This window comes from Alnus glutinosa, chromosome 11, assembly GCF_958979055.1.
Source record: "Alnus glutinosa chromosome 11, dhAlnGlut1.1, whole genome shotgun sequence".
Lineage (NCBI taxonomy): Eukaryota > Viridiplantae > Streptophyta > Magnoliopsida > Fagales > Betulaceae > Alnus > Alnus glutinosa.
In genome coordinates this window covers 6727197-6750059 of record NC_084896.1, presented here as the reverse complement: position 1 = coordinate 6750059, position 22863 = coordinate 6727197, and the positions used below count along the sequence as shown (strand labels likewise).

Below are 22863 nucleotides of genomic sequence, written 5' to 3'. Positions count from 1 at the left end.
TTTTGGATTATGTATAAGTTATATTTACATTAATACAGTTGGTTGTATTACTTTCTCATGAAATACTTGGGCAAAAAGAAGAAAATGATTTGAAATCAATATATTTCAAAATAATAGGACTTATAAAAAATTATAAAACAAGTTAGGACACTAAAAATTGACCGAAATTATTTCCAAATTATTTAATTTTTTTTTTTTTTAAATATGCTTTAATATTACAGACCCTTAGAAGGCCCAAAAGACCAATTATGTAATATGCGAATAGCGGATAATAAACGTAATAATCACACGGATGCGGTTTGTAAGAATATGGTATAGATGCAGTTATAAATACTACAAATAAACAACATATGCATCCGCATGTACACCCTTAGTTATATATCTAGAAAGAAATTTAGCTTAAATTATCATCTTTCTGCATGTTTAGCTTATAAATCCATGTATTACGGACAAAACACTAAGCTCTAACCCATGCTATGCACAGGTTTCTCATTGTATTTTAAATTTAGGTCTGAAGCTATTGAGTCTGAAGCTAATATTGAAAGAAGAAGGGTTTATCGAAAATGGTTCAACCTCGAACAAAAGAAAAAATTCTTAAGTCATTGGAATAAATTAATAAGTAAAGTCGAAATGGAAATGCTCTATTTTGATTTTGTTGATAAGTTTTACCTTGTTGAAAATATAGTAAAAACCAAAACTAAAGAAAAATGGGTAAAAGAAGATAATATTGTTGCCTCTTCAAGACTGTACGTCAACAGTTAAAGCCTCCTATAAGTTCTTCACTGTTATTGTTTTATTTTATTCATTCATGTGTCAAACTCTTACTTCTGTACTCGCGATACCACCTGAACAGTAAATCCCAGTCCGAATGATAAGTCCCAAAAAGAAATGAGCCGTGAGAATGAAAGGGTATCTATATATGTCATAGGCAAAATAGGAGTGATACATAGTATATTTTAACGAAGGAAAGATTATCACCAAGGCCAAACCAATCCAAATTAGCCAAGAGACTATGGAATTCTGCTCAAAACGAAATAAATGATTTATTAATCAAATGCATAATTTGTAAAAGCAAGTCCTCTTGGTCATGTTCAACCTATATATATATATATATATAGATAGAGATAGAGATAGAGATAGAGAGAGAGAGAGAGAGAGAGAGATAGAGGGGAAAAACTTCACTTACCATCTTGATCTTTCATCACTTTTGTAATCATACTCATAAACTTTAAAAATTGTCAATTTAGTGTATCCATTTAACACACTTTTTTTTTTTTTCATAAACTTTTTTTTTTAACTTCCCCCCTCTATTTGAATTTTCCATTAAATCATAATGGAAATGTGTCAAATTTTTTAAAATATCCCTATTTTTTTTTAGAAAAAAAGAAGAAACAAAAATTGCAAGGATTTTGCCGTTGGTCAAGATTTAACAGAATTTGCAAAAATACACACTCCTAAATAATTAATTAATTAATTTTTTTTTTTAAAAAAAAATTGTATTTTGGTAGTTTTGACAGGATTTAACGGAAAATCTTAACGGACGAGTAAAATTGAAAAAAATTGAAAGATATATATACTAAATTAATACTTTTAAAAATTTAAGGATATGATTGTACATAAAAGTAATGAAATATCAAAGATGGTCAGAGAAGCTTTCTCTATATATTAAGTACCTTGTTGCTCCAATTTTGCTTTTCTAATGATTCAGTCTATCGTGAGGTTGTAGTTAGAAGGTATTTCCAACCGAGTAAAACTACGCCTGCCCCAAAGGATGGAACTGATCATTTTTATTGGGAGAGCAAAAGCGTAAATACAAAATATATTAAAATCAAAGTTTTGGCGATGATGCATCGTCCCGTATTGGCTTCTAAACTTTGTTCATTTTTTCTTTTGAAAAAGTTAACTGTTGTACTTAATTGGATTTTTCGCAATTTATAAATAAATTGAAATGGTCATATTAGGGTTTTAAGGTAGACAGATTCACGTACACGAGGAACAATAAAATATAATACAATTTTAGGATGATTATTAGGAAGATGCTGATCGAATGCGTCATTGATGCGGCATCAATTCTTAAGTTGGTCCTAAATAGGTCAATTGTATTTTTAAATAGAAATCATTTAACTATGAACTTTTAAATTTTAGGAACAAAATCTTACGTAATTGAAACATCGTGAATTGACCGAGTATTGTGTGCATAGTAATATATTAACATGCACTGGCCAGCAGGCAGCAAGAGTAATATACTTATAACAAAACACATTTATCTATAAAAATAAAAAATAAAAAATAACCGAACACATTGACAATATAAGAAAAATGACTATTTTGTTAAGAAAAATAAATAATTTTTATTATAAATAGAAGAAGGTGAAATATAATATTTTAGATTACGTACGTTCGACACTTAGAATGACTATTCTATTAAGAAATAGAAGAATATAAAATGAAATAGTCATTATCATGATTCATGAGGGAATTATTATTCCTGAAATTGAGGAATAGCTATTCGACTCACATTTGAGAGGAAAAGTTATTCCTCAATTTAAAAAATAGTCATTTTCGATGGCCGACAAGAATCCTTAATCCAAATGTTAGATCGTTAGATCATTATCGTATATTTCATTTCCTAATAAAAGCAACTACGTACCAAACATAATTTTAGTGTTAAAGTATATATGTGATAAGGGATAGAATCTTTATTATATACTTTAAAACTTAGAATGACTATTCTCATGAAAATAATGGGCCATGAGAATGGCTACTAAGCCATTCGTCAAATAAAAATTCAACCTAAAGTCCAAAGGACATTCAGCGTATGAAACATCGTGGCAGAATATTGTAAATTATATTTCTGTCCCAAACATGGTGTATTAATTGGAAGATCGACTCCCTTGGAATTTACCAAAACGACAAGCATTCGTGGTTGTTATATTCTAGTTTAAGCCATGATTTTTTTTATAATAGGAGAAAGCAGCATTAGAACTGCACTATTATATTCCATTAATTAATTGAAGTGGTCGGATTTGGCTGCATTTCTAATATCTGCAAACTAAGTGCATATGGCTAAATAACAGCCGGTTCACCCGCTAAATAAAAATTCGATTGCTTTCCAAGTCTTAGAGGCTCCATCTAGTGAAAAACATAGACCGGTTCATTGACTCGCGGATATAAATAGATATGTTCCCACCCAACATCTCTCACTCCTCACAAAACCAAGAACTCACCATATACAGAAGCAAGAGATCATAACCACAAATAAGCATGAAAGGGGTTCTTAATTACCTTGTTATAGCTTCGACACTCATGGCTTTGGCATGCTCCGTTGCCTCTGCCTTTGATCCTGCTCCTCTGCAAGACTTTTGTGTTGCTGTTAACACTTCCACTGATGCCGGTAGGAACACATTCTTCTTCTTCTTCTTCTTGTTATTATTATGTTCTTTTGAAGTCATTTGAAGAATCTGGATTGTTTTTTCTCATCCATGGGATCTACATATCAAGGTAGTTATGGTAGCTAGGAGGGATTACTTAAATGGGCCTTTTTAATTTCTGCATTACACGTTATAAACCATTATTAATTATCTAAGTGCCTTGTGATATTAACAAATTTTTCTTTGTGCAGTATTTGTGAATGGAAAGTTCTGCAAGGACCCAAAGCTTGCCAATGCCAACGATTTCTTCTTCCAGGGCCTAAACATTCCTAGAAGCACTGCAAATCGATCAACTCGGGTCGAACGTCACGCTTTTGAATGTGGACAAAATAATACATTAAGCGTATCTTTGGCTCGCATTGACTTTGCACCATATGGCCTAAATCCTCCCCACATTCACCCTCATGCCACTGAGATTTTTACAGTCATAAAGGGTACCCTCTATGTTGGCTTTGTCACATCCAACCCAGATAACCGCCTCTTCACGACGGCTTTAAATGCGGGAGACGTCTTTGTGTTCCCAATTAGTCTCATTAATTTCCAATTCAATGTAGGAAATACCGATGCCCTTGCCTTTTCAAGTCTCAGTAGCCAGAATCCGGAGCGCATTACTATTGCAGACACTGTATTTGGATCTAATCCTCTTATCAATCCTGACGTTCTGACCAAAGCTTTACAGTTGAACAAGAATGTGGTTAACTATCTTCAGAAACAGTTTTCTTCAAAAAGCACTTAGATAAACATATGTAATGTCCATGCACCATGAACCATTAGACGGTTCATAGCTGTAACATAATGTTAGTAATAATGAAATGAAGTGACTTCTTAGGTACACTTTCTTTTGTTTTTCGTAGCATGTTTTGTTGTTGTTTACTAAAGTTTTGTTCAGCTTTATTCTAGACAGTTTATTGTTTAATTAGGGGTTTGTTTAGCCATGGCTGAAGTGTAATTCTGTTTTGAATTTTGCTCGTTTGATATATACAAAGTTACTCATTATTCCAAAAAGAAAGGAAATGGAGGTATTGAAAGCACAGGATTGAATCGAAGTAGATTATTGAAGTAATTCCAAATACCATGACACTTTAAATATTCTTGATATTAAAAAAAAAAATCACGAGCAATTGCATGCCCCTTGATTAAAAATCTTAAAAGAGTGGCTTCGCAGTTAGCATGATACGTAGTAATACGCACACAGACGAGTTAGCTATTTCTAGCATAATAAAAAAATATTAGCTTAGTCGTCACTAAAACCTGCAGTGGTCGCTATTGACAAAGTCGTCCCAAATACTCCGTCGTTAAAGACTAAATAGTGATGATGTTGTAATTCATCGCTAATATTGACTGTGGATGAAGATAAATACAAAGTTTGTGTAAATGAACTTATTGATGACGATACAATTAACTATGGAAAGTTTATTTGATAGAAGAAATTTTTAAAGTTTATTTGTGGTTTGGCTATTAGTCCCACCAAGCAACAAGATCAATTGGTGTGAATTGGTACTCAGAATAGGAATTTTTTTTGTTAGAAGCGCTTGTAATCTTAAAAAAGAAAGAGATTTGCAAAAAAAAAAAAAAAAAAAGGAGAAAGCTCAAATATAAAAAAATCATACCAACTTGTGGAAAGGGACCTACAAGATCCATATATGGGCCAGGGGAGGTCAAGACGTGTTTATGGAGGGGTTGTAACAATACTCTTACGACAAAAGAAAATGTGAACTAATTAACAAGAATTTATTAAATAGTGCACTAAAAATAATTATATGACCTGCACAATAACCAAAATTTAACATTTTAAATGGTTTTAGGTTGGTTAAAATTGTTAAATAGACCAAAAATTTTCAACAGTTTCATACTTAGGTGCATATACGTTCAATATTTGTGCAACAATTGCACTAACAATGGTTAATAAAAAGTAGGCTGAAAAATAACTAAAATTTAATATATAAAATAGTTTTCCAATTCCAAACTGGCCAGTTAGCGTTCATATATCCTGTGGAATTTGGTTGAGAAGTCTGTCAATTATGTTTACGTAATAACGTAACCCTTTCTGCCAGACAATGAAAATTGATTCTCATCCATGGTGAGAGGATCCAACGTATCGTCGTCTTTCATAACAACTTTTAGTCAGTATTCTCTACCTCATTAAGCTGAAACAAGATGTTGGTAGGCATTGTTTATTGTCAACATATCCATATAAATTAGTGAAAGAGCTATCAACTTTAACACCTACTTAGTGGTTAGGGTGGTGCTGTGCGCATGTAAGTTACGTTGTTATCACACAATACAAAAGGTTAGTGAGAAACATACACCGCTTCATTCACTCCCGGCTATAGCACAACAAAAAACTTTGTTTTTAGTCACTTCCAATTAGCCACGTGCAGTTAGCCACGTGGGTTACGTGTAATGAATTCGGTTGTTGCTAAATGTACATTTAGAGACGTATCCTTTTATATATGTGGCTATTTAGCCATGTGACATTTAGCCATGTGCTACTCACACGTGGCTAAATGCATTTTATTTTTGAAAAAATAAAAATAAAAATAGACACTTTTAGTCACGTGAAATTACCATACGTTACTAACACCACATTTTTTTTTTTAAAAAAAAAAAAAGAAGAAGAATAGAAATTAATTTCTGTTCTTCTTCGTTTTTCTTTTTCTTTATTCTTTTTTTTTTTTTTTTTTTTTTTTTTTTCGCCAGTGCCCTCGCCATAAACTTTTTTTGCAATTTTTTTTTCCCTCGCAGGAAATTTCTGCAAGGCCGGCGAAATCACTACAAAACTTTCCCATGAAATCCGATCTAGAAAATCTCCCAAAAATCCTCCGTCGACCACATTACCAAAAAATACCAACAAAACACCAAAAAAATCTCCAACAAAATACCAAAAAATCACCTTCATTCCCCCATGAAATCCAATCCAGGAAATCCCCCAAAAATCACCAGAAATCCTTCGTCGACCCACATTACCAAAAAATCACCAACAAAACACCAAAAATCACCAAAAATCACCAAAAATCAACAACAAAACCAAAAATTACGAACTTTCAGATCAGAGAACTCAAAGAAACAGAAGAGAGAAAAAAAAACCCTAAAAAAACCCTAAAAAAACGCCGGAAAAACACCCCCTTGGCTTCACAGCCGTCGAGCCATGACCCTACGGACTCCGGCGCCGTCGTCGACCACGGCTCTCTCTCCAACTCTCTCAGTCTCCCTTTCCATCTCCCTGTCTATGTAAAAAAAAAAAAAAAAAAAAAAAAAAAAAAAAAAAAAAAAAAGAAAAAAAAGAAAGAGAGAGAAGAAGGAATGGCGTCTGTGCAAGGGAAAAAGGGGAAGAAAGAAGAAAAAAGAACAGGAAAATGAAAAGAAAAGTCAAAGGGGCGTGGGGAAATGAAAAAGAGAGGAGAAAATGAAAAGAAAAAGGGGCGGAGGAAATGAAAAAAAAAAAAAAAAAAAAAAGGAATGGAGGGGTGGGGGGGAGAATGAAAAGTTAAACGGGGAGGGGGGAAATTAGAAATGGATTTGAGGAAATTACTTAGCCACGTGGTTTACGTGCTGCTTAAGTATAAAATCCACCCTTTGATTCTTCTTGCTGCCCACGCTTGGATTTATAGCCATTGATCAGTTTTGAGGCAAGCAATCTCAACCACCAGTTCCAATATAAAAGAAGCCCAAAAACTCTCTTCTTTCTCTGCAAGTTACTTCTCCTTCTCCTCTGATTTCCTCTCGGTCCGGTGGCTAGAATAGCAAGAAGAGAGCTATTAAACTCTCTCTTCTTCTTTAGGAAAACAGAAAATCCAGCCCTTTTTCATCTTTGTTTCGGTTCAGCAAGAAGAGAAAGAAAATAGAATCTCTCCCTCTGTTACGGGTAGACAGCAATTGAAAGAGAGAAGAAACAAAGGTATAAGAAACTCTCTCTCTAACTCCTCTCTCATTCTCTGTTTTTTCTTTTCGTTAATTAGTGTGTGTGTGTCCGGCCAAAGAAGAAGAATAAGAGAACATAGAAAAGTAAAGAAAAGGGACAAACAAAAAGAAAGGACTAGAAGCCTTTTCTCTGGGACCACACGTATGAAAAGGAAAAGAACAAATTAAAGAAACAAGAAAAGAGATAAGGAAGAAAAGAAGAGGTTCTAGAACTATGTGGGGGGAGGTGTGTTCGGTGGGCTAGAATGAAGAGGAAGAAAACAAAAATAAGAATAGTCTATAGAAAATGACAAAGGAATGTAGAAAAAGAAAAGAAAAGATGAATAAAGAAAAAGAATATTTAGTGTCAATTAACGTTTTGTTTTAAAGCTTGTGATTTTATGAGTTTTAATAAGTACTAATATTTTAAGTTGTGTTTTAAAACAGGCTTTTCAAGTGGCGTAAAAGATTTATAAAACACGTCGTTATAATGCTTAAGTAAAAAGCTACTATTTTACAAAAGCGCTATTACGCCGCCCTAATATTTTAAATTATTTTAGATGTTATTGACACTAATGCCGATATTCTGCCCGAATTTTATAAGAATAAAATAAAGTTATTATTCTATTAATTTGTTTTGATACATAAAACTCATTATTTATATTTGGTAAGCTATTACGTTTATCTGTTATAAAAATAATATATATGTGTGTAATTAATTGATGAAAGAAAAGAAATAATAAGGAGAGGATACCTTAGTTTAAGAGTTAGGTTTCAAATCTCTAAATATTTCTCTAAACTTCTTCTTGTAATTTATTTAGGTAGAAGGTAGCTAAAATATTGCTCAGAAGATATCAGGTAAGGGAAACACTACCTCAAAACTTCGGCAAAGTTTTAATAAATCTTTTTCAAAAGAAAAAGTCGGGGATTTTCTAAACTCTTTCAACTCTTTAATATTACTTGTCTTTTTATATTATCAATATAATAATGTTTTTGCCATATGATGTGATTGAAATCTCATGTGATCATACTTGGTTTATATTTGATACATGTGCTCCATATGAATAAAGTTGGTGAAATCATAGTTCTCAAAGTATGTGCACCATATGAATAAAGTTAATGATATCATAATATATGTGTTACATGTGCAAAGATTGATGATATCATAGTATATGTGTTACATGTGCACCAAATGAGCAAAGGTTGATAATATCATAGTATATATTTAATGTGCACACAGTTTTACCCCCGCGGTACCATGTCATAAACGATCCGGATCATATATGTGTTATGTGCTATGTGGTATGTGGGTAGCATGGCAACCACATGGAAGGACTAAAGTGTGGGCTACCGGCCGGCTGGCCTTCATCTAGGGAAGTTCTTAACCCGGTACTGCTCTCCCGGCCCTGTGACGACAGGATGAGCTATAGTCGTTCTTTGGGACGAGCCAAACGTGCGCCCCTCATGGTTAAAAGTGGAATTGGGCCAAGGGAGGTTAAAACTTACACGCTGCATAAATGATTCATGCACCATTTATTCTACATTTGATCTAATTATATGTCATTTAACTGTTTCTTTATTTGCTAAATTATTTGAACTCTACTTAAAATTCCTGAAAAATATTATACTCTTGTTTGTTGTGCTTTCCTTACTGAGTTGTCAAACTCACCCCTTTTCCCCTCAAATCTTTTCAAGATGACACTGTAAGACGAAGTCATTTCTTTGTAATGGCGTAAACCTCGCTAAGAACAATTAAATTGTTGGGGGACTGATATGACTTTTGTATTGTATAGTATGTTTCCCTTTTGAGATTTATAGTTTGTAAAGAGCTACTCTTATGTACATATTAATAAAATAGATGATTAAGGTCTATATTTGAAGAGGTGTGTTTTATGTAACTGTATTTTTTGGTTCAAGTTCGCGTTCCCCTTATATCCCAAAACGGGGGCGTGACAAGTGTCATTTTACGCGAAAACGTAGTGAATCTTATACCATTGAGACTTCAGTAATTTATTACTGAGGTGGTGAACTCATACTTTCACATTTACGGATGTGATTAACCCAACAACCCTGCAAATACTGATGTTTTTGGCTGTAGCGGATCTAGAGGATGACCACGTAGCACAGTACTTGGGGTACTGCGACTGAGGCATATCGCTAGTTTTGAAGCTATATGGACTTGGGTGTCCCATTTTGGTAGTCTTTTGTTGTTGGTTTGTGTCCAACATGCATGACACTTGTATTTTATAGAGCCAGTCTTTTGGTATGTAATTAATGTTAAATTTAAGACTTAAACATATAGACTTATGTATGGCTCTTTATGATTAACAGTTATGTTATAAAAGTGTTTTTCCGCTATTTTGATTAGGTATAATTGAATGTTTTGCTACTTAGATGTAACTCTGAATATGAGGTACATATTATGGGATCTGATGTGTACCGTATGTTGGTTGAGCGACAAGTAGTCGTGTCATTGTGATGATCCATTTATGTATGTTTAAAAAAAAAAAGAAAAAAAAGAAGGGTCGTCACATTACCGTTTTGTTATGGTTTTTTTGTTGCAATATTCTTGGCATCATAGAAATATTCATTTTAAAAGCTTGCACTCATAACCATTTTATTTCATTACATTTATATATTGTTATGACATTACAACATGTGAGCTAAATTAAACAGGGAGAACTTTATTCAAACCAAATCTAACGATTCATTGTGGCTACTACATATAGTTCTCTAACTCGCGAATTTTTTCTGAAGAGAGTCAACCACATTCTTGTCCAATTGGAAGGCCTTGGTGAGAACATCCGGATTGATAGGTGGATTGGCTCCAAAGACATTCTCTGCTATGTTGGTGCGCCCAGGATTCTGGCTACCAAGACTGGCAAAAGCAACAGCATTGGTCGCTCTTACATTAAGCTGGAAGTGAATGAGACCAATTGGGAAGACGAAGAGGTCTCCTGCGTTTAGAGTCTTGGTGATGAGGCGGTTATCCGATGTGACAAAGCCAACATACAAAGTACCCTGTAAGACTACTAAAATCTCTGAGGCACGAGGATGAATATGGGGTTGATTTAGGCCGTACGGTGCAAAGTCTAAGCGAGCTATGGACATGCCTAGTGTATTGAGGCCAAATATGTTGTCCACAGTCAAAAGAGTGACATTCGACCCAAGTTGATTTGTAGTGTTTCTGGGAATGTTTAGTCCTTGAAAGAAGAAATCACTAGCACTGACAAGCTTTGGGTCCTTGCAAAACTTTCCATTCACAAATACTGCACAAAGAAAACTTTGTTAATGTCACGCAAGACATTGGTTTATAGCCTTTGATGCAAAAATTAAACAGGCCCAGTTAAGTAATCCCTCCTATCATATTTACATTGACATGTAGATCCCAATGATGAGAGAAAATTAAACAATCGAGATGCATCAAATGACTTCAAAAGAACATAATAATAATAACAAGAAGATGAAGAATGTGTACATACCAGCCTGAGTGGAACTGTTAACAGCAACACAAAAGTCTTGCAGAGGAGCAGGATCATAGGCAGTGGCAACGGAGCATGCCAAGGCCATCAGTGACAAAGTTACAACGAAATTAGGAACCCCTTTCATCCTTATTTGTTGTTATGATCTCTGGCTTCTGTATTTGCCGAATTCTTGCTTTTGTGAGGAGTGAGATATGTTGTGTGGAAACATGTCTATTTATAGCCGGGAATCAAAGAACCGGTCCATGTTTTTCACGAGATGGAGCCTGTACTTGGTAAGTTATCGATTTTTTATTTAGTGGTTGAACCGGCCGCCACTACTTAATGACATGATTTGCACATATTGGAAATTGAAATGGCAGAAGCATCTCACTAACATGTTGCGTGCCATTTAAAATATTAAGCTGCGAAATAAGGATATTGTAGATGTTCAATCAACAATAATTACAACCGGTTGACCCTGACCTAACGAGCACTTAATTTTTTATTTTTAAGTTTTTTTATATATATATCGGGAGCGAAATTCAAACTATTGACTTTTGCTTTATGAGGCGTGATCTCCAGTCAATTGACTGAATTGAGCTACTCTCGAAAAACTTTGTAATTTTTCTTAAAAAAAAAAATAATAGAAAGAAATTGTGTACAAAATGTTTACAACAAGCATTACGTACTCGTTAACAATTTGAAGACGACTTGTTCAACAAAAAGTCTCATATGGATTACGTGCATGTGCAAATATAAATGATGTTTCGAGTTGTGAAATTGTTTAATGACTTGATGCATTCAAGGAAAATGCAGATGTTCAAACAGCGTGAAATGCTCCAAATCAAATGATTTGCTATGCTACAAAAAGCTTTCCTAGATAACGGCTACGTACCATGCTAAAAGCATGCATTTAATTGGTATATTCTTGTCAACTCATTTAATTGGAATATTTGAAAGTTGCTCCACATCCAAACAAAAGCATAGCGATTCTTCGTGTCAGTCTTCGATGGGTAATTTGTTTGTTGGGTAGTTTTTGGTAGGTCAGCATGTCAACATCAATAGTGATGGACGGATCAGAAGGTTAGGGGTGGCGACCGCTGACCTTGTAATTTGGAGTTTTTAACAGAAGATTTGGAAGAGAAGTCTCGAAAGATGGCGAAGAGGATGGCCTTGTCGTTTATATTCTTTAAAGTATCAAGTTGCAGATACTTTAAAGAATAAATAATATATATAAATATTTTTAATATAATTAACATAATAAAAACATGTAAACGTAAAAACTCAAATACTTTAAAGAATAAATAATATATGGAAGTGAAACAATGTCATCAACGACCTCAATTTGAATGAAAAATTTGTCCTTTTCCACTGTCCACCCTTTTAACAGGAGAAGCCCAAACATATTTTCTCCGTTGTCTGCACATAAAAGCCCACGATGGCCTCACAAACAAACACATGTTTGACCGTTTGAGGACCTCAAAAGTCAAAAGAGTCAGCTCCTGGATCGCGTGGTTATTACAGACTTTGATCAATACATTGAACGTTTAGGGAAAAACAAATGCAAGAGTATAGTTATTGGGATTGTACTAATTTAGAATTAGCTCGGTATAAAAATTGACTAAAAATTGTTTTTGATAAGATAAAAAAAAGGCAATGAGGTTCTTATTTTCGACTTCCGTCCAACATCTTGAAAAATGGAATTTGTTAAAATATCTCAGCCACCTTTTTAACATATTTAGGTGGTGGCAGAACCACCTTCATTTGATCAAAAAGTTGGAGAGTAAAGTTGGCCAATTATAACTGGCCGGTAATCGATAATCAAGTTATAGGCCAATTGATTTAGTACTTGAATGAAAATAATTGGTAACCGGTTACCGATTTTAAAAAATATTGAAACCAATTATAACCGATAATTGTGTGTGTATATATATATATACACACACACACACACACACACAGATATATATATATATATATATATATATATATATATATATATATATATAAAACTAAAAAAGTAAAATTTAGTGTTTTACACTTTTATTTTCATTCAACTTAGATCAACATATTGGGTCAAAAAAGGTTGAAATGTTTTTTTTTTTAAATGGCTAAAAAAGTCTAAATTAAGCCCAAAGAGTAGGCCCTATACCCAAATTAGGCACTCAATTTTTTAAAATTTTAGTTACCGGTCCGAATAATCGGATACTAACCGCTAACTGCCGGTTATTAAATAACCGGTTAATCGGCTACCCGGTTGGCGATTTTGACGAATCGGCTACCCTAGTTACGGTTACCGATTTTAACCAATAACCAATAACCATTATTGAGTTTTCACCCAAATCAAAAGTGCCTCAATCACCCATTAAGATAAAGAATTTTTTTTTTTTAAGATATATAATATTTGTGGGCCCATTTCTATTCCTTAAGAGCCCAGCCCAGTCCACACTTGAAGCTCTGCCCAGCCCACATTAATTTAGTCCTCTCTCACGTTTCAGCAGGTGGTTCCCCTTTAATTGATTTTTTTTACAACTCTCTTATCTTCTTGAAGCTCAAACGTGTTGCTCAAGATATGTTTAAACCAAACTTGCTGCTCAAGGGTGATTCTCGGCCATGGATCTAAATGTGCTGCTCAAGTATAAAATCCACCCTTTGATTCTTCTTGCTGCCCACGCCTGGATTCACAGCCATTGATCAATTTTGAGGCAAGCAATCTCAACCACCAGTTTCAGTATAAAAGAAGACCAAAAACTCTCTTCTTTCTCTGCAAGTTACTTCTCCTTCTCCTCTAATTTCCTCTCGGTCCGGTGGCTAGAATAGCAAGAAGAGAGCTATTAAACTCTCTCTTCTTCTTTAGGAAAACAGAAGGATGGTCAGTGAAGTTTTCTCTATATATTAAGTACCTTGTTGCTCCAATTTTGCTTTTCTAATGATTCAGTCTATCGTGAGGTTGGAGTTAGAAGGTATTTCCAACCGAGTAAAACTACGCCTGATCCAAAGGATGGAACTGATCATTTTTATTGAGAGAGCAATAGCATAAATAAAAAATATATTAAAATCAAAGTTTTGGCGATGATGCATCGTCCCGTATTGGCTTCTAAACTTTTTTCATTTTTTCTTTTGAAAAAGTTAACTGTTGTACTTAATTGGATTTTCCGCAATTTATAAATAAATTGAAATGGTCATATTAGGGTTTTCAGGTAGACAGATTCACGTACACGAGGAACAATAAAATATAATACAATTTTAGGATGATTACAGGTTATGATCATTATCAAAGTGGGATAGGTTTTCAAGATCTGTTTACCTAGGTGTTAAGTTGTACAATCTTTTCGAGGAGTAGCAAATGTTTTAGATTGCATCGGTTATAGACCAACTTGTTTTGGATGGATTGGTATCTAGGACCATGTTTTGAGGTATAATTAAGAAGGATATTAAATTGCAGATTGTTGATGCATATTACTTTTGCAGGCTTGTGGTCTATTAATAAGGAATATGGATGTAGGAAATAGAATTTGACTCTTTGTTATCACACTGTGGAAGCAAATTTTTGAGGTGAATACTAAAGGTTTAATGCGCACTCGATAAATCTTGGGTATTTTGGAGACTTAGTGTATCAAGATTAATTAAATTATTGAAAGTTTCATAGTGCATCAAAATTTCAAAAGAATAATGTTGGGAGTTTAGGGATGTAATGGACCTGAATCTTCTTTCTTATGATGGATACCTATTTTGAGGGTAGATAGTTTCAAGTAGTATACCAAAGGGATTGGTAATGACATGGAATGCTAGTTAACCACCAAAATTGAGGCAAATATGGAGATTTAATTAATTTACCCATCGACAATAGTGATATCAAGTGATAATGAGTTTATGTAGACTTTTGAGGACAGTAGGCTTAAAAATCTAAGCGTGGATTTTGCTAGAACGATGTTGTAATGCAACTAGCTAGAAATTGTGATTTATTTGTATCGACTCTTATAGGGGGATATTGGAACGAACTTGGTATTTATATATGGTATTAAGAAAACCGATGGTAAAAAGTTATGTTTGGTTTGAGGTCATTCTGAGGATAGAATGGTTATGACACTTGGATGATTAACACTCTAGCTATATATATGGATTTGATGAATTCGGTGATTTTGTTGGAAGATCTTGAGGTAAATGCTATAAGAGTATGAAGGTTTGAGGAAACTGGGTTGATATGAGATGGTTTTAAATATATTACATCTTGCTTTTGCTATGAAGAATTGCGGATGGGTGATTAGTCCTTGATTTGGATGGATGTGTAGTATTAAAATTTTATTTATGATTCTGGAGGCTAATCAATTGGGGTGTGATTATTGACGTTTTGAATTGCTAACTAAGAGCTTGTAGGTATGTTAATTTAGCCTTTGGCTTGGTCTTGATGCTAGTGACTATTATATGTGGGAGTTTGATTTTGTTAAATCTTGGGTTATTAATATTGATTGTGGGGATTTGGAGTTTGATTTTTGTTTGTGTGGAAAGTTTAAAATTTTTAGGACCACTCGAGCATATCGGTAAATCACTCCATAATTGATTAGTTCTGAGTAACTATTGAATTGTATACTTGATGATGAGACTATAGTTGGCGAACATATTTTATAAAGGTCTGATTCTTGGTATGATATTATATGTTGTATAGGATTTTGGTGGCGTGGGTGTATCTCATCAATGAGTTTTATTAAAGTATTAGCTTAGTTTTTTTTTTTTTTTTTTTTTTTTTTTTTTTTTTTTTTTTTGTTATGTCTCTTAATGTAAGATTATCATGGTTCTATGATATATGATGGAATTATCTGAAGAAATGGAATCTGTTTCTTGATGAGTTCTGCAAATACTGCATAAGTATTCATTTATCCTTAAAGAGTTTAAAGGTAGTATGAATGACTTGAGTTAATTAAGGATTATGATCGATTTGATCTACGTGCCTATGCTATAATACAAATTTGTGATCAAGGTAAAGTTTTGGGATACATGCCAATTTGAGGAAACGAAACTACTTAGTGTCATCATTGGAGAATCCTATGGATTAAAATTATATTTTGAAGTCTACATCTTAGCCTTTCGCTAAGTCAATTGAGGTTGATTGAGGTAGGTTCTATCTTGATTTTAAATTCTTAATGGAATTATTATGAATGATATAATTTATGTTTTCGAGGTCTGAAGAATTAAAGACTGTCTTAATTGAGGATAGGAATAGTTGGACTCAGAAATAATGTTTAAGGATTTTCTAATAGACAGAAACTTCAACCTCTAAGGATTAATTAAGCATGGTCTTTTTATCGAGACGTTGGACTTTGAATAAGTTTTTTTTTTCCTAGAATTGGGCGTTGGAATTTTAATAACACGAGATGGAAGATTTTTCTTGGGAGGTATTGAATAGCAAGTCAGAGCTATGTATTCTAATGCAGAAGACCTAATCTAAATTAGGTGAGACTTTATCGGTTGAGTGTACTTAATAAGTATGTGACACCCGCTCAAACACGAATATACTCTCTAATTTTCGACGAGGTTAATGAGGAAGCATACGTAGATTTGCCAGTCCATATTGAATAAATGTTAGTACCCCCGCCTTAGTTAGCAGATTGCCTCATAGAATAGATCATGGTACTATATAAAATATTATTTTCTTACACCCTTTTTGAAAGGATAAGAACAATCGCGAATCATGGTCGAAGTTTTTGTGTATAATAAGTTTCTGAAAAGAAGAAGCGCCCTCGTTTTGGGATATAAGGGGACGCGAACTTGAGCCTAAAAATACATTTACATAAAACACACCTTTTCAAATATAGACCTTAATCATCTATTTTATTTATATGTACATAAGAGTAGCTCTTTACAAACTATAAATCTCAAAAGGGAAACATACTATACAGTACAAAAGTCATATCATGACACAAAGTAGCCACTAATAATGTCTCATTAGCGGTGACTATGTTTAGTCGCAACGAATAATATACTATTAGCAGCGACATTGCTGTCGTCACTAATAGTTAACGAAAAAAATAATAATTAATTTTAATTTTAATTGGCTTTGAAATATTCCCATATTATCCCTGCCACATGTCATTTTTCAATTAAAAAAAATAAATTTAAAAAAAAGATTTAAAATAAATAAAAAACTAAAAAAAATGCTTAAATTTGATTTTTTTTTTAATTGAAAATAATCTCATTTGATTTAAATTTTATTTTATTTTACTTTTTTTTTAATCTTTTCTCAAAAATAAAAATATGAACTGATTTTAAAAAATAAATATTAGATTTAATCATTTTAGAAAATTACTCTTTTTGTAATTTTTTTAAAAAAAATTTATTAACAAAATTTTTGTCATATAGCAAAAAAAAAAAAAAAAAAAATAGCTTTTAATTTTTTTAAATTTAATTTTTGTATTCAATTGGAGTCGTTTTGGGATGGTGCGCCGGACACGAAATTCCCCCTCCCGCTTTTTTTTTTTTTTTTGTCAAAAACTTTCAGAGTTTTCTCCTTTTTGTTGATCTCTTTCTTTTTGTTTTTTCCTCATTTTCTTTTTCTTTCTTCTTTGTTCGTTCCTGTTCCTTCTTTTTTTTTTTTTTTTTGAGAGGCTGAGAGAGGGAGATTGAGAGATGGGGAGAGGAAGAGGGAGATCAGAGAAGGAGAGGGTGAAGTTTATGGTGGGTCAGCCACCGCTGGGCAGGACGCCGACACCGGCGGGTCACGGCCGATGCCGGCGACGCTAGAGAGGGATTTTTTCGGCATTTTCCCGGAGCCCAAACAGTGAGGATCCGATTTTTGGGTAAGTAACTTCTCAGATTTTGGTTTTGGGTTGATGGGTACCAAATTTTTGGGTAGAAAATCTCTGAGAAAGACGTATGGGTATGGGAAAATAATCTGGGTTCTTGAGGGTTTTTGGGTAAAAAAATTTAATGGGGTTGGGTTGGTAGATATTATGAAATTCTCAGATTTTGATTTTTCACTTGATGGATTTGGTTTTCGGTGGAGAAACCGAGTGGGTTTTTGAAAAAATCTGGAGGATTTTTGTTGGCAAACCGAATGGGTTTTGTAAAATATTTTTGGGTCTTTATCTTGTTTTGATTTGGGTTGATTGATTGTGAAAATTTCTGGGTTTTGTGAAAGATTTTCTGTAGAAGAATAATGGGTGCTATGATTTTTGTCTATTGTTTTCATGGTGGTCAGGTTCCTAATTCATCACCGATAGCTGCTTCTGCAAGTTCTGATATGTATGGATATGCAGTTTTGGATGCATGTGAGCAGATAAAGGCACGTATGGAGCCCATTTCTTCACAAAATAAGTTCAGCTCGTTTGCTGAGGTACGGTACCTTCATTTTCATAATTTTGCATAAAAATTACTGCACCTTTATCCTTGGATGAATGGTTAAGTTCCTTTTATAGTGTAAGATCTGTTTCTTTTTATCCTTTTCTTCCAAGAGCAATAAATAAATGGTTAAGGAAATGGAGAACACAGTATTTGATGTGAATGATATCTTGATGTATGATATTCTTCTCCTGTGTTTTATTATAAATATTGAGGTTAAGAAAAAGTAAATTGGAGTTTGTTATGTATAAGAAAATGTTTGTTGGAATCCCTGATATATATATATATATATATATATATATATAATTTCAATATCATTAAATAAGTAGTTTCAATTTCAATATATATATATATATATATTTCTCATTTTCATTGCTTATATTAGTTACAGGGTTTTTGGAATCTAATTGCCAAAAATAATGAATTCAGATATTCAATCATATGAATTCATTTTTTGTTGAATATATTCTTTAAAATTATCTTATTCTTTTTTGCTGAATATATTTTTTAAAAAATAATATTAAAAAATAAAAAATAAATCCCAAAAAACTATAATTAGTTTTTTTTTTCGGATTTGTTTTTTATTATATATATATATATTTAATTTTTTTAATATCATTAGCGGTGACCCGTATGTCGCTGCTAATAATAGAGTATTAGCAGCGACCCCTATGTCGCCGCTAATGATAGAGCATTAGCGGCGACATACAGGTCAAGTTATAAAGTTTTTTAGCATCCACATAAATACTATTAGCGGCAACATTTATCGCCGCTATTTATCTATTATTACCGGCGACTCTTTGAGGTCGCCGCTATTGATCATTAGCGTCCGACTTTTAGTGACCACCTCATTAGCGGCCACATGTTGCCGTTATTGATCAATAGCGGCGACAAAGTACTCATTAGCGGCGACAAAATGTCGCAGTTAATGAGCTTATTTTTTGTAGTGTGCAAAGGAAGAAAATTAAGAGGTTATGTGTAACGCCCCGCTTTTACAAAAAGCGTAAGTGAAATTTTTTTGAATTTTCACGTGACATTACTAACTTATCAGAGTTAAATATTGGCAACGGAATATATATAAATATAATACAAACTTAGGAATTAAGTAACACTTCAGAGCTTCTACTGAAATACCTCAAGATAGATATAATAAGTAAGTCAGCATAATTATACAAAGTAGTAGTAGTCATGCCTCACAGGGCATAAATAGTCATACAAGCCAAAATATCTAAGGTTTAATGACTACATAACAGCAGAATTATAAATATTGTCTTTAAACTAAGTTATTGAACTACAACATGGTAGTTCCCAAAAAGGGAGGCGGTCTCGCCTCAAAAACTAGTATCAGGAACCATCTAAGAGTCTGGATAGTCCTGATATTCTTCTTCTTCATATCCTGTATTATCACACAATACGGAGAGGAAAACAACAACACAAAATACTAAAGTGAGTCCGCTGTTTTCAATATTGATATGATTACTGATTTATTTAAGTAAATGCAACACAATGCAATAATATAAAGTAATGACAGTTTTATATGCACAGTTTTATTATAAAATGAATCATGAGCTTCTTGCATTCGATCTTATAGAGACGTAACTCTAACGCATAGATTCAAGGAAACGTAATTCCATTTAATAAAGTCTAGGAAACGTAATTCCTGTCTAACGTGCTATAGGAGACGTAACTCCCGCTTATCGAGTTATAGGAGACGTAACTCCCGTTTAGCGAGTTCTAAGGAGACGTTACTCCTCTAACAATTTATTATCTTTTTGGCACAGGCAGACGTCACTCCCTGTTCCGTAGGCAGACGTAACTCCCTACTCTGTTGTTTATTAATATTTTTGGCTCAGGCAGACGTCACTCCCTGATCCGTTGGCAGACGTCACTCCCAACTTTGTTATAATTAAATCCATTAATTAAAATAACAAAATATGCAAAATCCACATGCGCAAACAATTAAATAAAATAGAAACCACAACATTATGGAAATTCAGCTTCACCCTCAGTAAGTAATAAATACTTACAGTTCTTTCTTTGCCTCAGAAAAGTGTTCACATAAATATTAGCTGCAGTATAATTTAATACCAATAATAGTGAATTAGTACAATTCACTTATAAACTCATATTAACACTATTTTTATTTTTAACCTTTTAAACCTTAACATAATTGCTAAAATCATTTAAACATAATAACAACATATTAAAAATGGTTTAATTATAATGCCACATATTCCATATGGGCATTATAACAACATTTATAAATAATGACCAAAATACCCTTTTGCATTTTTAAAATACTTATGAACATAAGAATCGTTTTACCAACACTTTTAATCATAAAAGCTATATATTTATATAACATAACCAATTCCAATTGAGCTGAGTAACAACATTAGTATTAGTAATGTCTAAAAATACTTTTAGAATATTGGGCGGCATAACGGCATAATTATGAATAATTCCCTTTATAAAATTTGGCAGAACAACGACGCTTTTATAACTAATGCTTAAAAATACCTTTCAAAACTTTTGACAGCATAACGGCACATTTAAGGAATACCCAATTGAATTTGGGCATCATAATGGCATATTTGGTAAATAAGTGATCAACTTTGAACATAAACACATAATGAACATAATCAAGCCTAAACTAATGAAATCAAAACTTAAAGCATAAAATCAATGAAATTGATGATTGAAAGCTTACCAAAAAACTTCCTAGAACACACTCCAAGCCTTGGACTACACAAAAGCACACAAAAGCACACTTTTCTCTCTCTTTGCCAAGAGTGTGTGTGTGTGAAGCTTGATGGGTTTTTGAATCCTTCTTTAGTTATATTTATAAGGGAATGAATGGCTAGGATCAAGTAGACACTTTTTGATCTAATGGATGAGAGTTAGCCTTATCCTCCAAGGCACATGGGTGTCATTATTACTAAGATAAATATCTACATGCATTTGCATTTCATATGAATTTGCATTTCATGTGAATTTTGGCACATGGGTTTCATCAATACTTAAATCAAATAAAATCAAATAATATCTAATCTAATAAATTCTATTATAACTAAACTTGACACCCCACAAAATATCTTAAAATCTCAATCATCACAAATCAAATAAAATCAAATCCAATTATAGCAAATATTTCTATCCTAACTAGATTTGGCACATGGGTTTACTAAGAATGAAACTAAGTTATAAATAGGACTAATTGGTTACAAAATATCACAAAATCAATAGGGTGACGTGGCGATGACGTGGCAGAATCTACACATGCATGCTGCCCAGTCCAGGGGCAGTAGAGTCTCGGTCACTTTCGGCAAATCTAGAAAACTCTGATTTTTATGAAATTTTATATGTAGATAGAGGACTCCGATACGAGCGTTCTGGATTTTGAATCGACCAAAACGGAGTTCGTTTGACCCTGTTTCCGTTATTCCAAAGCTTAAGGTCTGTTTGAGTTTTTATTAAACTAAAACTAAAACTATAAACACTTCTTAATAAATGAATATTTAACTTCATAGATATTCATATTTATTCTTTTACCTTATTAATAGGTCATAAATCATATTTTAAGATATTTTATTTAATATCTTAAAATATGGGGTGTTACATTATGGGGATTCGTTGAGGCTGGATCCGATGAGACTATTCCGATGCTCACATGAGTTGGTGTATATGAAGAGGGAATTTTAGCATAATCTTGTTAAGACAAAGTGCACATACCTGTGTGAATAGTACCCTTTCTTTCTTTATATAGGCCATTATCTCTGCCCTTCCTTTTCATGGTTCAAGGGATTCTTAGAAAATAAGTTGTTACTCAATTTGAGATTCCCTCCCTAAATCTTTTGGAAATGGGCACATGGTGTGGACAGGCAATTAGTTGAGCTCGTAGAGTGAGGAATCAGTTGTTGGGTGTTGCATCTTGCTAGGGGTGCATTCAGATCCTTGATGGTTATTTGGGTTGTGGGGCGGTTGTAGTAGCCTGAGAAATTAATTAATTGGTAATTAATTTTACGGTTCGCCTCCCAATCCCACTCCATAAGGAATAAGACTCAGGTATCTCTAGTACTCCTAAAAAACAGAATACTATGCAGCAGAAACATATAATATTCTAACAACAATAATTACAAATAGAGCATCTATTAAGAATAATCACATTAACAGAAATCATACTAAACATATCATCAGTATAAAAGATTCAAACTAAACCTTAATAGATAATTGAGCCTCAAATGCTAAACGTACGTACAACATCACCAAAAAGCACTAATTATCATGAGCGGTCTTTATTATCCTGCAATAAGTCCTCAAGCATTAAACAGATCGATATCACTAAGCTAATCAACCGCATTTGCCTGGAGGTTCAACTCAAATCCGACATCTAAAGGTAGTCCCAACTATGAAACAACACATATTTCATAGGTGGAAAAGATACAAGTGTAAGTCTAAGACTTAGCAAGTAATAATACACATGGTGCACATGTTTTAATTTGGTGAACTGAAATGTTTAAAATTTAAATCACATGCACCAATGTAAATTTATAGTTCCTTATTTGATAAAAAGATCATGAATGCAATATAGATAAAGTATATGCAGTAATAAAAGAATCATGTCATAATTAAACTCCATATAGTCTACTCGAGATATTAACCCCTTCCTGCAAAGTTGGCTCTATCCCAAGGGACCTGTAATACAATACTAGTTCCTTGTATATTGTACGCTA

At 33.2% G+C, this 22863-nt stretch overlaps 2 protein-coding genes and 1 long non-coding RNA gene across 3 annotated transcripts; 1 reads left to right on the top strand and 2 right to left on the bottom strand.

The window, feature by feature from the left end:
• Window positions 1-3264: 3264 nt before the first annotated feature.
• On the top strand, window positions 3265-4167 carry LOC133881050 (germin-like protein subfamily 1 member 7). Its single transcript, XM_062320014.1, has 2 exons — window positions 3265-3394; window positions 3623-4167. Exons 1-2 carry the CDS (start codon window positions 3265-3267, stop codon window positions 4165-4167), a joined length of 675 nt encoding a protein of 224 aa, XP_062175998.1.
• Window positions 4168-9917: 5750 nt separating this feature from the next.
• On the bottom strand, window positions 9918-10995 carry LOC133882216 (germin-like protein subfamily 1 member 7). The gene is made up of 2 exons (XM_062321334.1): window positions 10814-10995; window positions 9918-10600 (listed from the first exon to the last, which is right to left on the bottom strand). The coding sequence occupies exons 1-2, from the start codon at window positions 10938-10940 to the stop codon at window positions 10065-10067; spliced, it is 663 nt and encodes a 220-aa protein (XP_062177318.1). The 5' UTR covers window positions 10941-10995; the 3' UTR covers window positions 9918-10064.
• Window positions 10996-19250: 8255 nt separating this feature from the next.
• LOC133881459 (uncharacterized) lies at window positions 19251-20189 on the bottom strand. The gene is made up of 2 exons (XR_009902522.1): window positions 20158-20189; window positions 19251-19526 (listed from the first exon to the last, which is right to left on the bottom strand). It is a non-coding gene; the product is annotated as an uncharacterized LOC133881459 (long non-coding RNA).
• Window positions 20190-22863: the final 2674 nt, after the last annotated feature.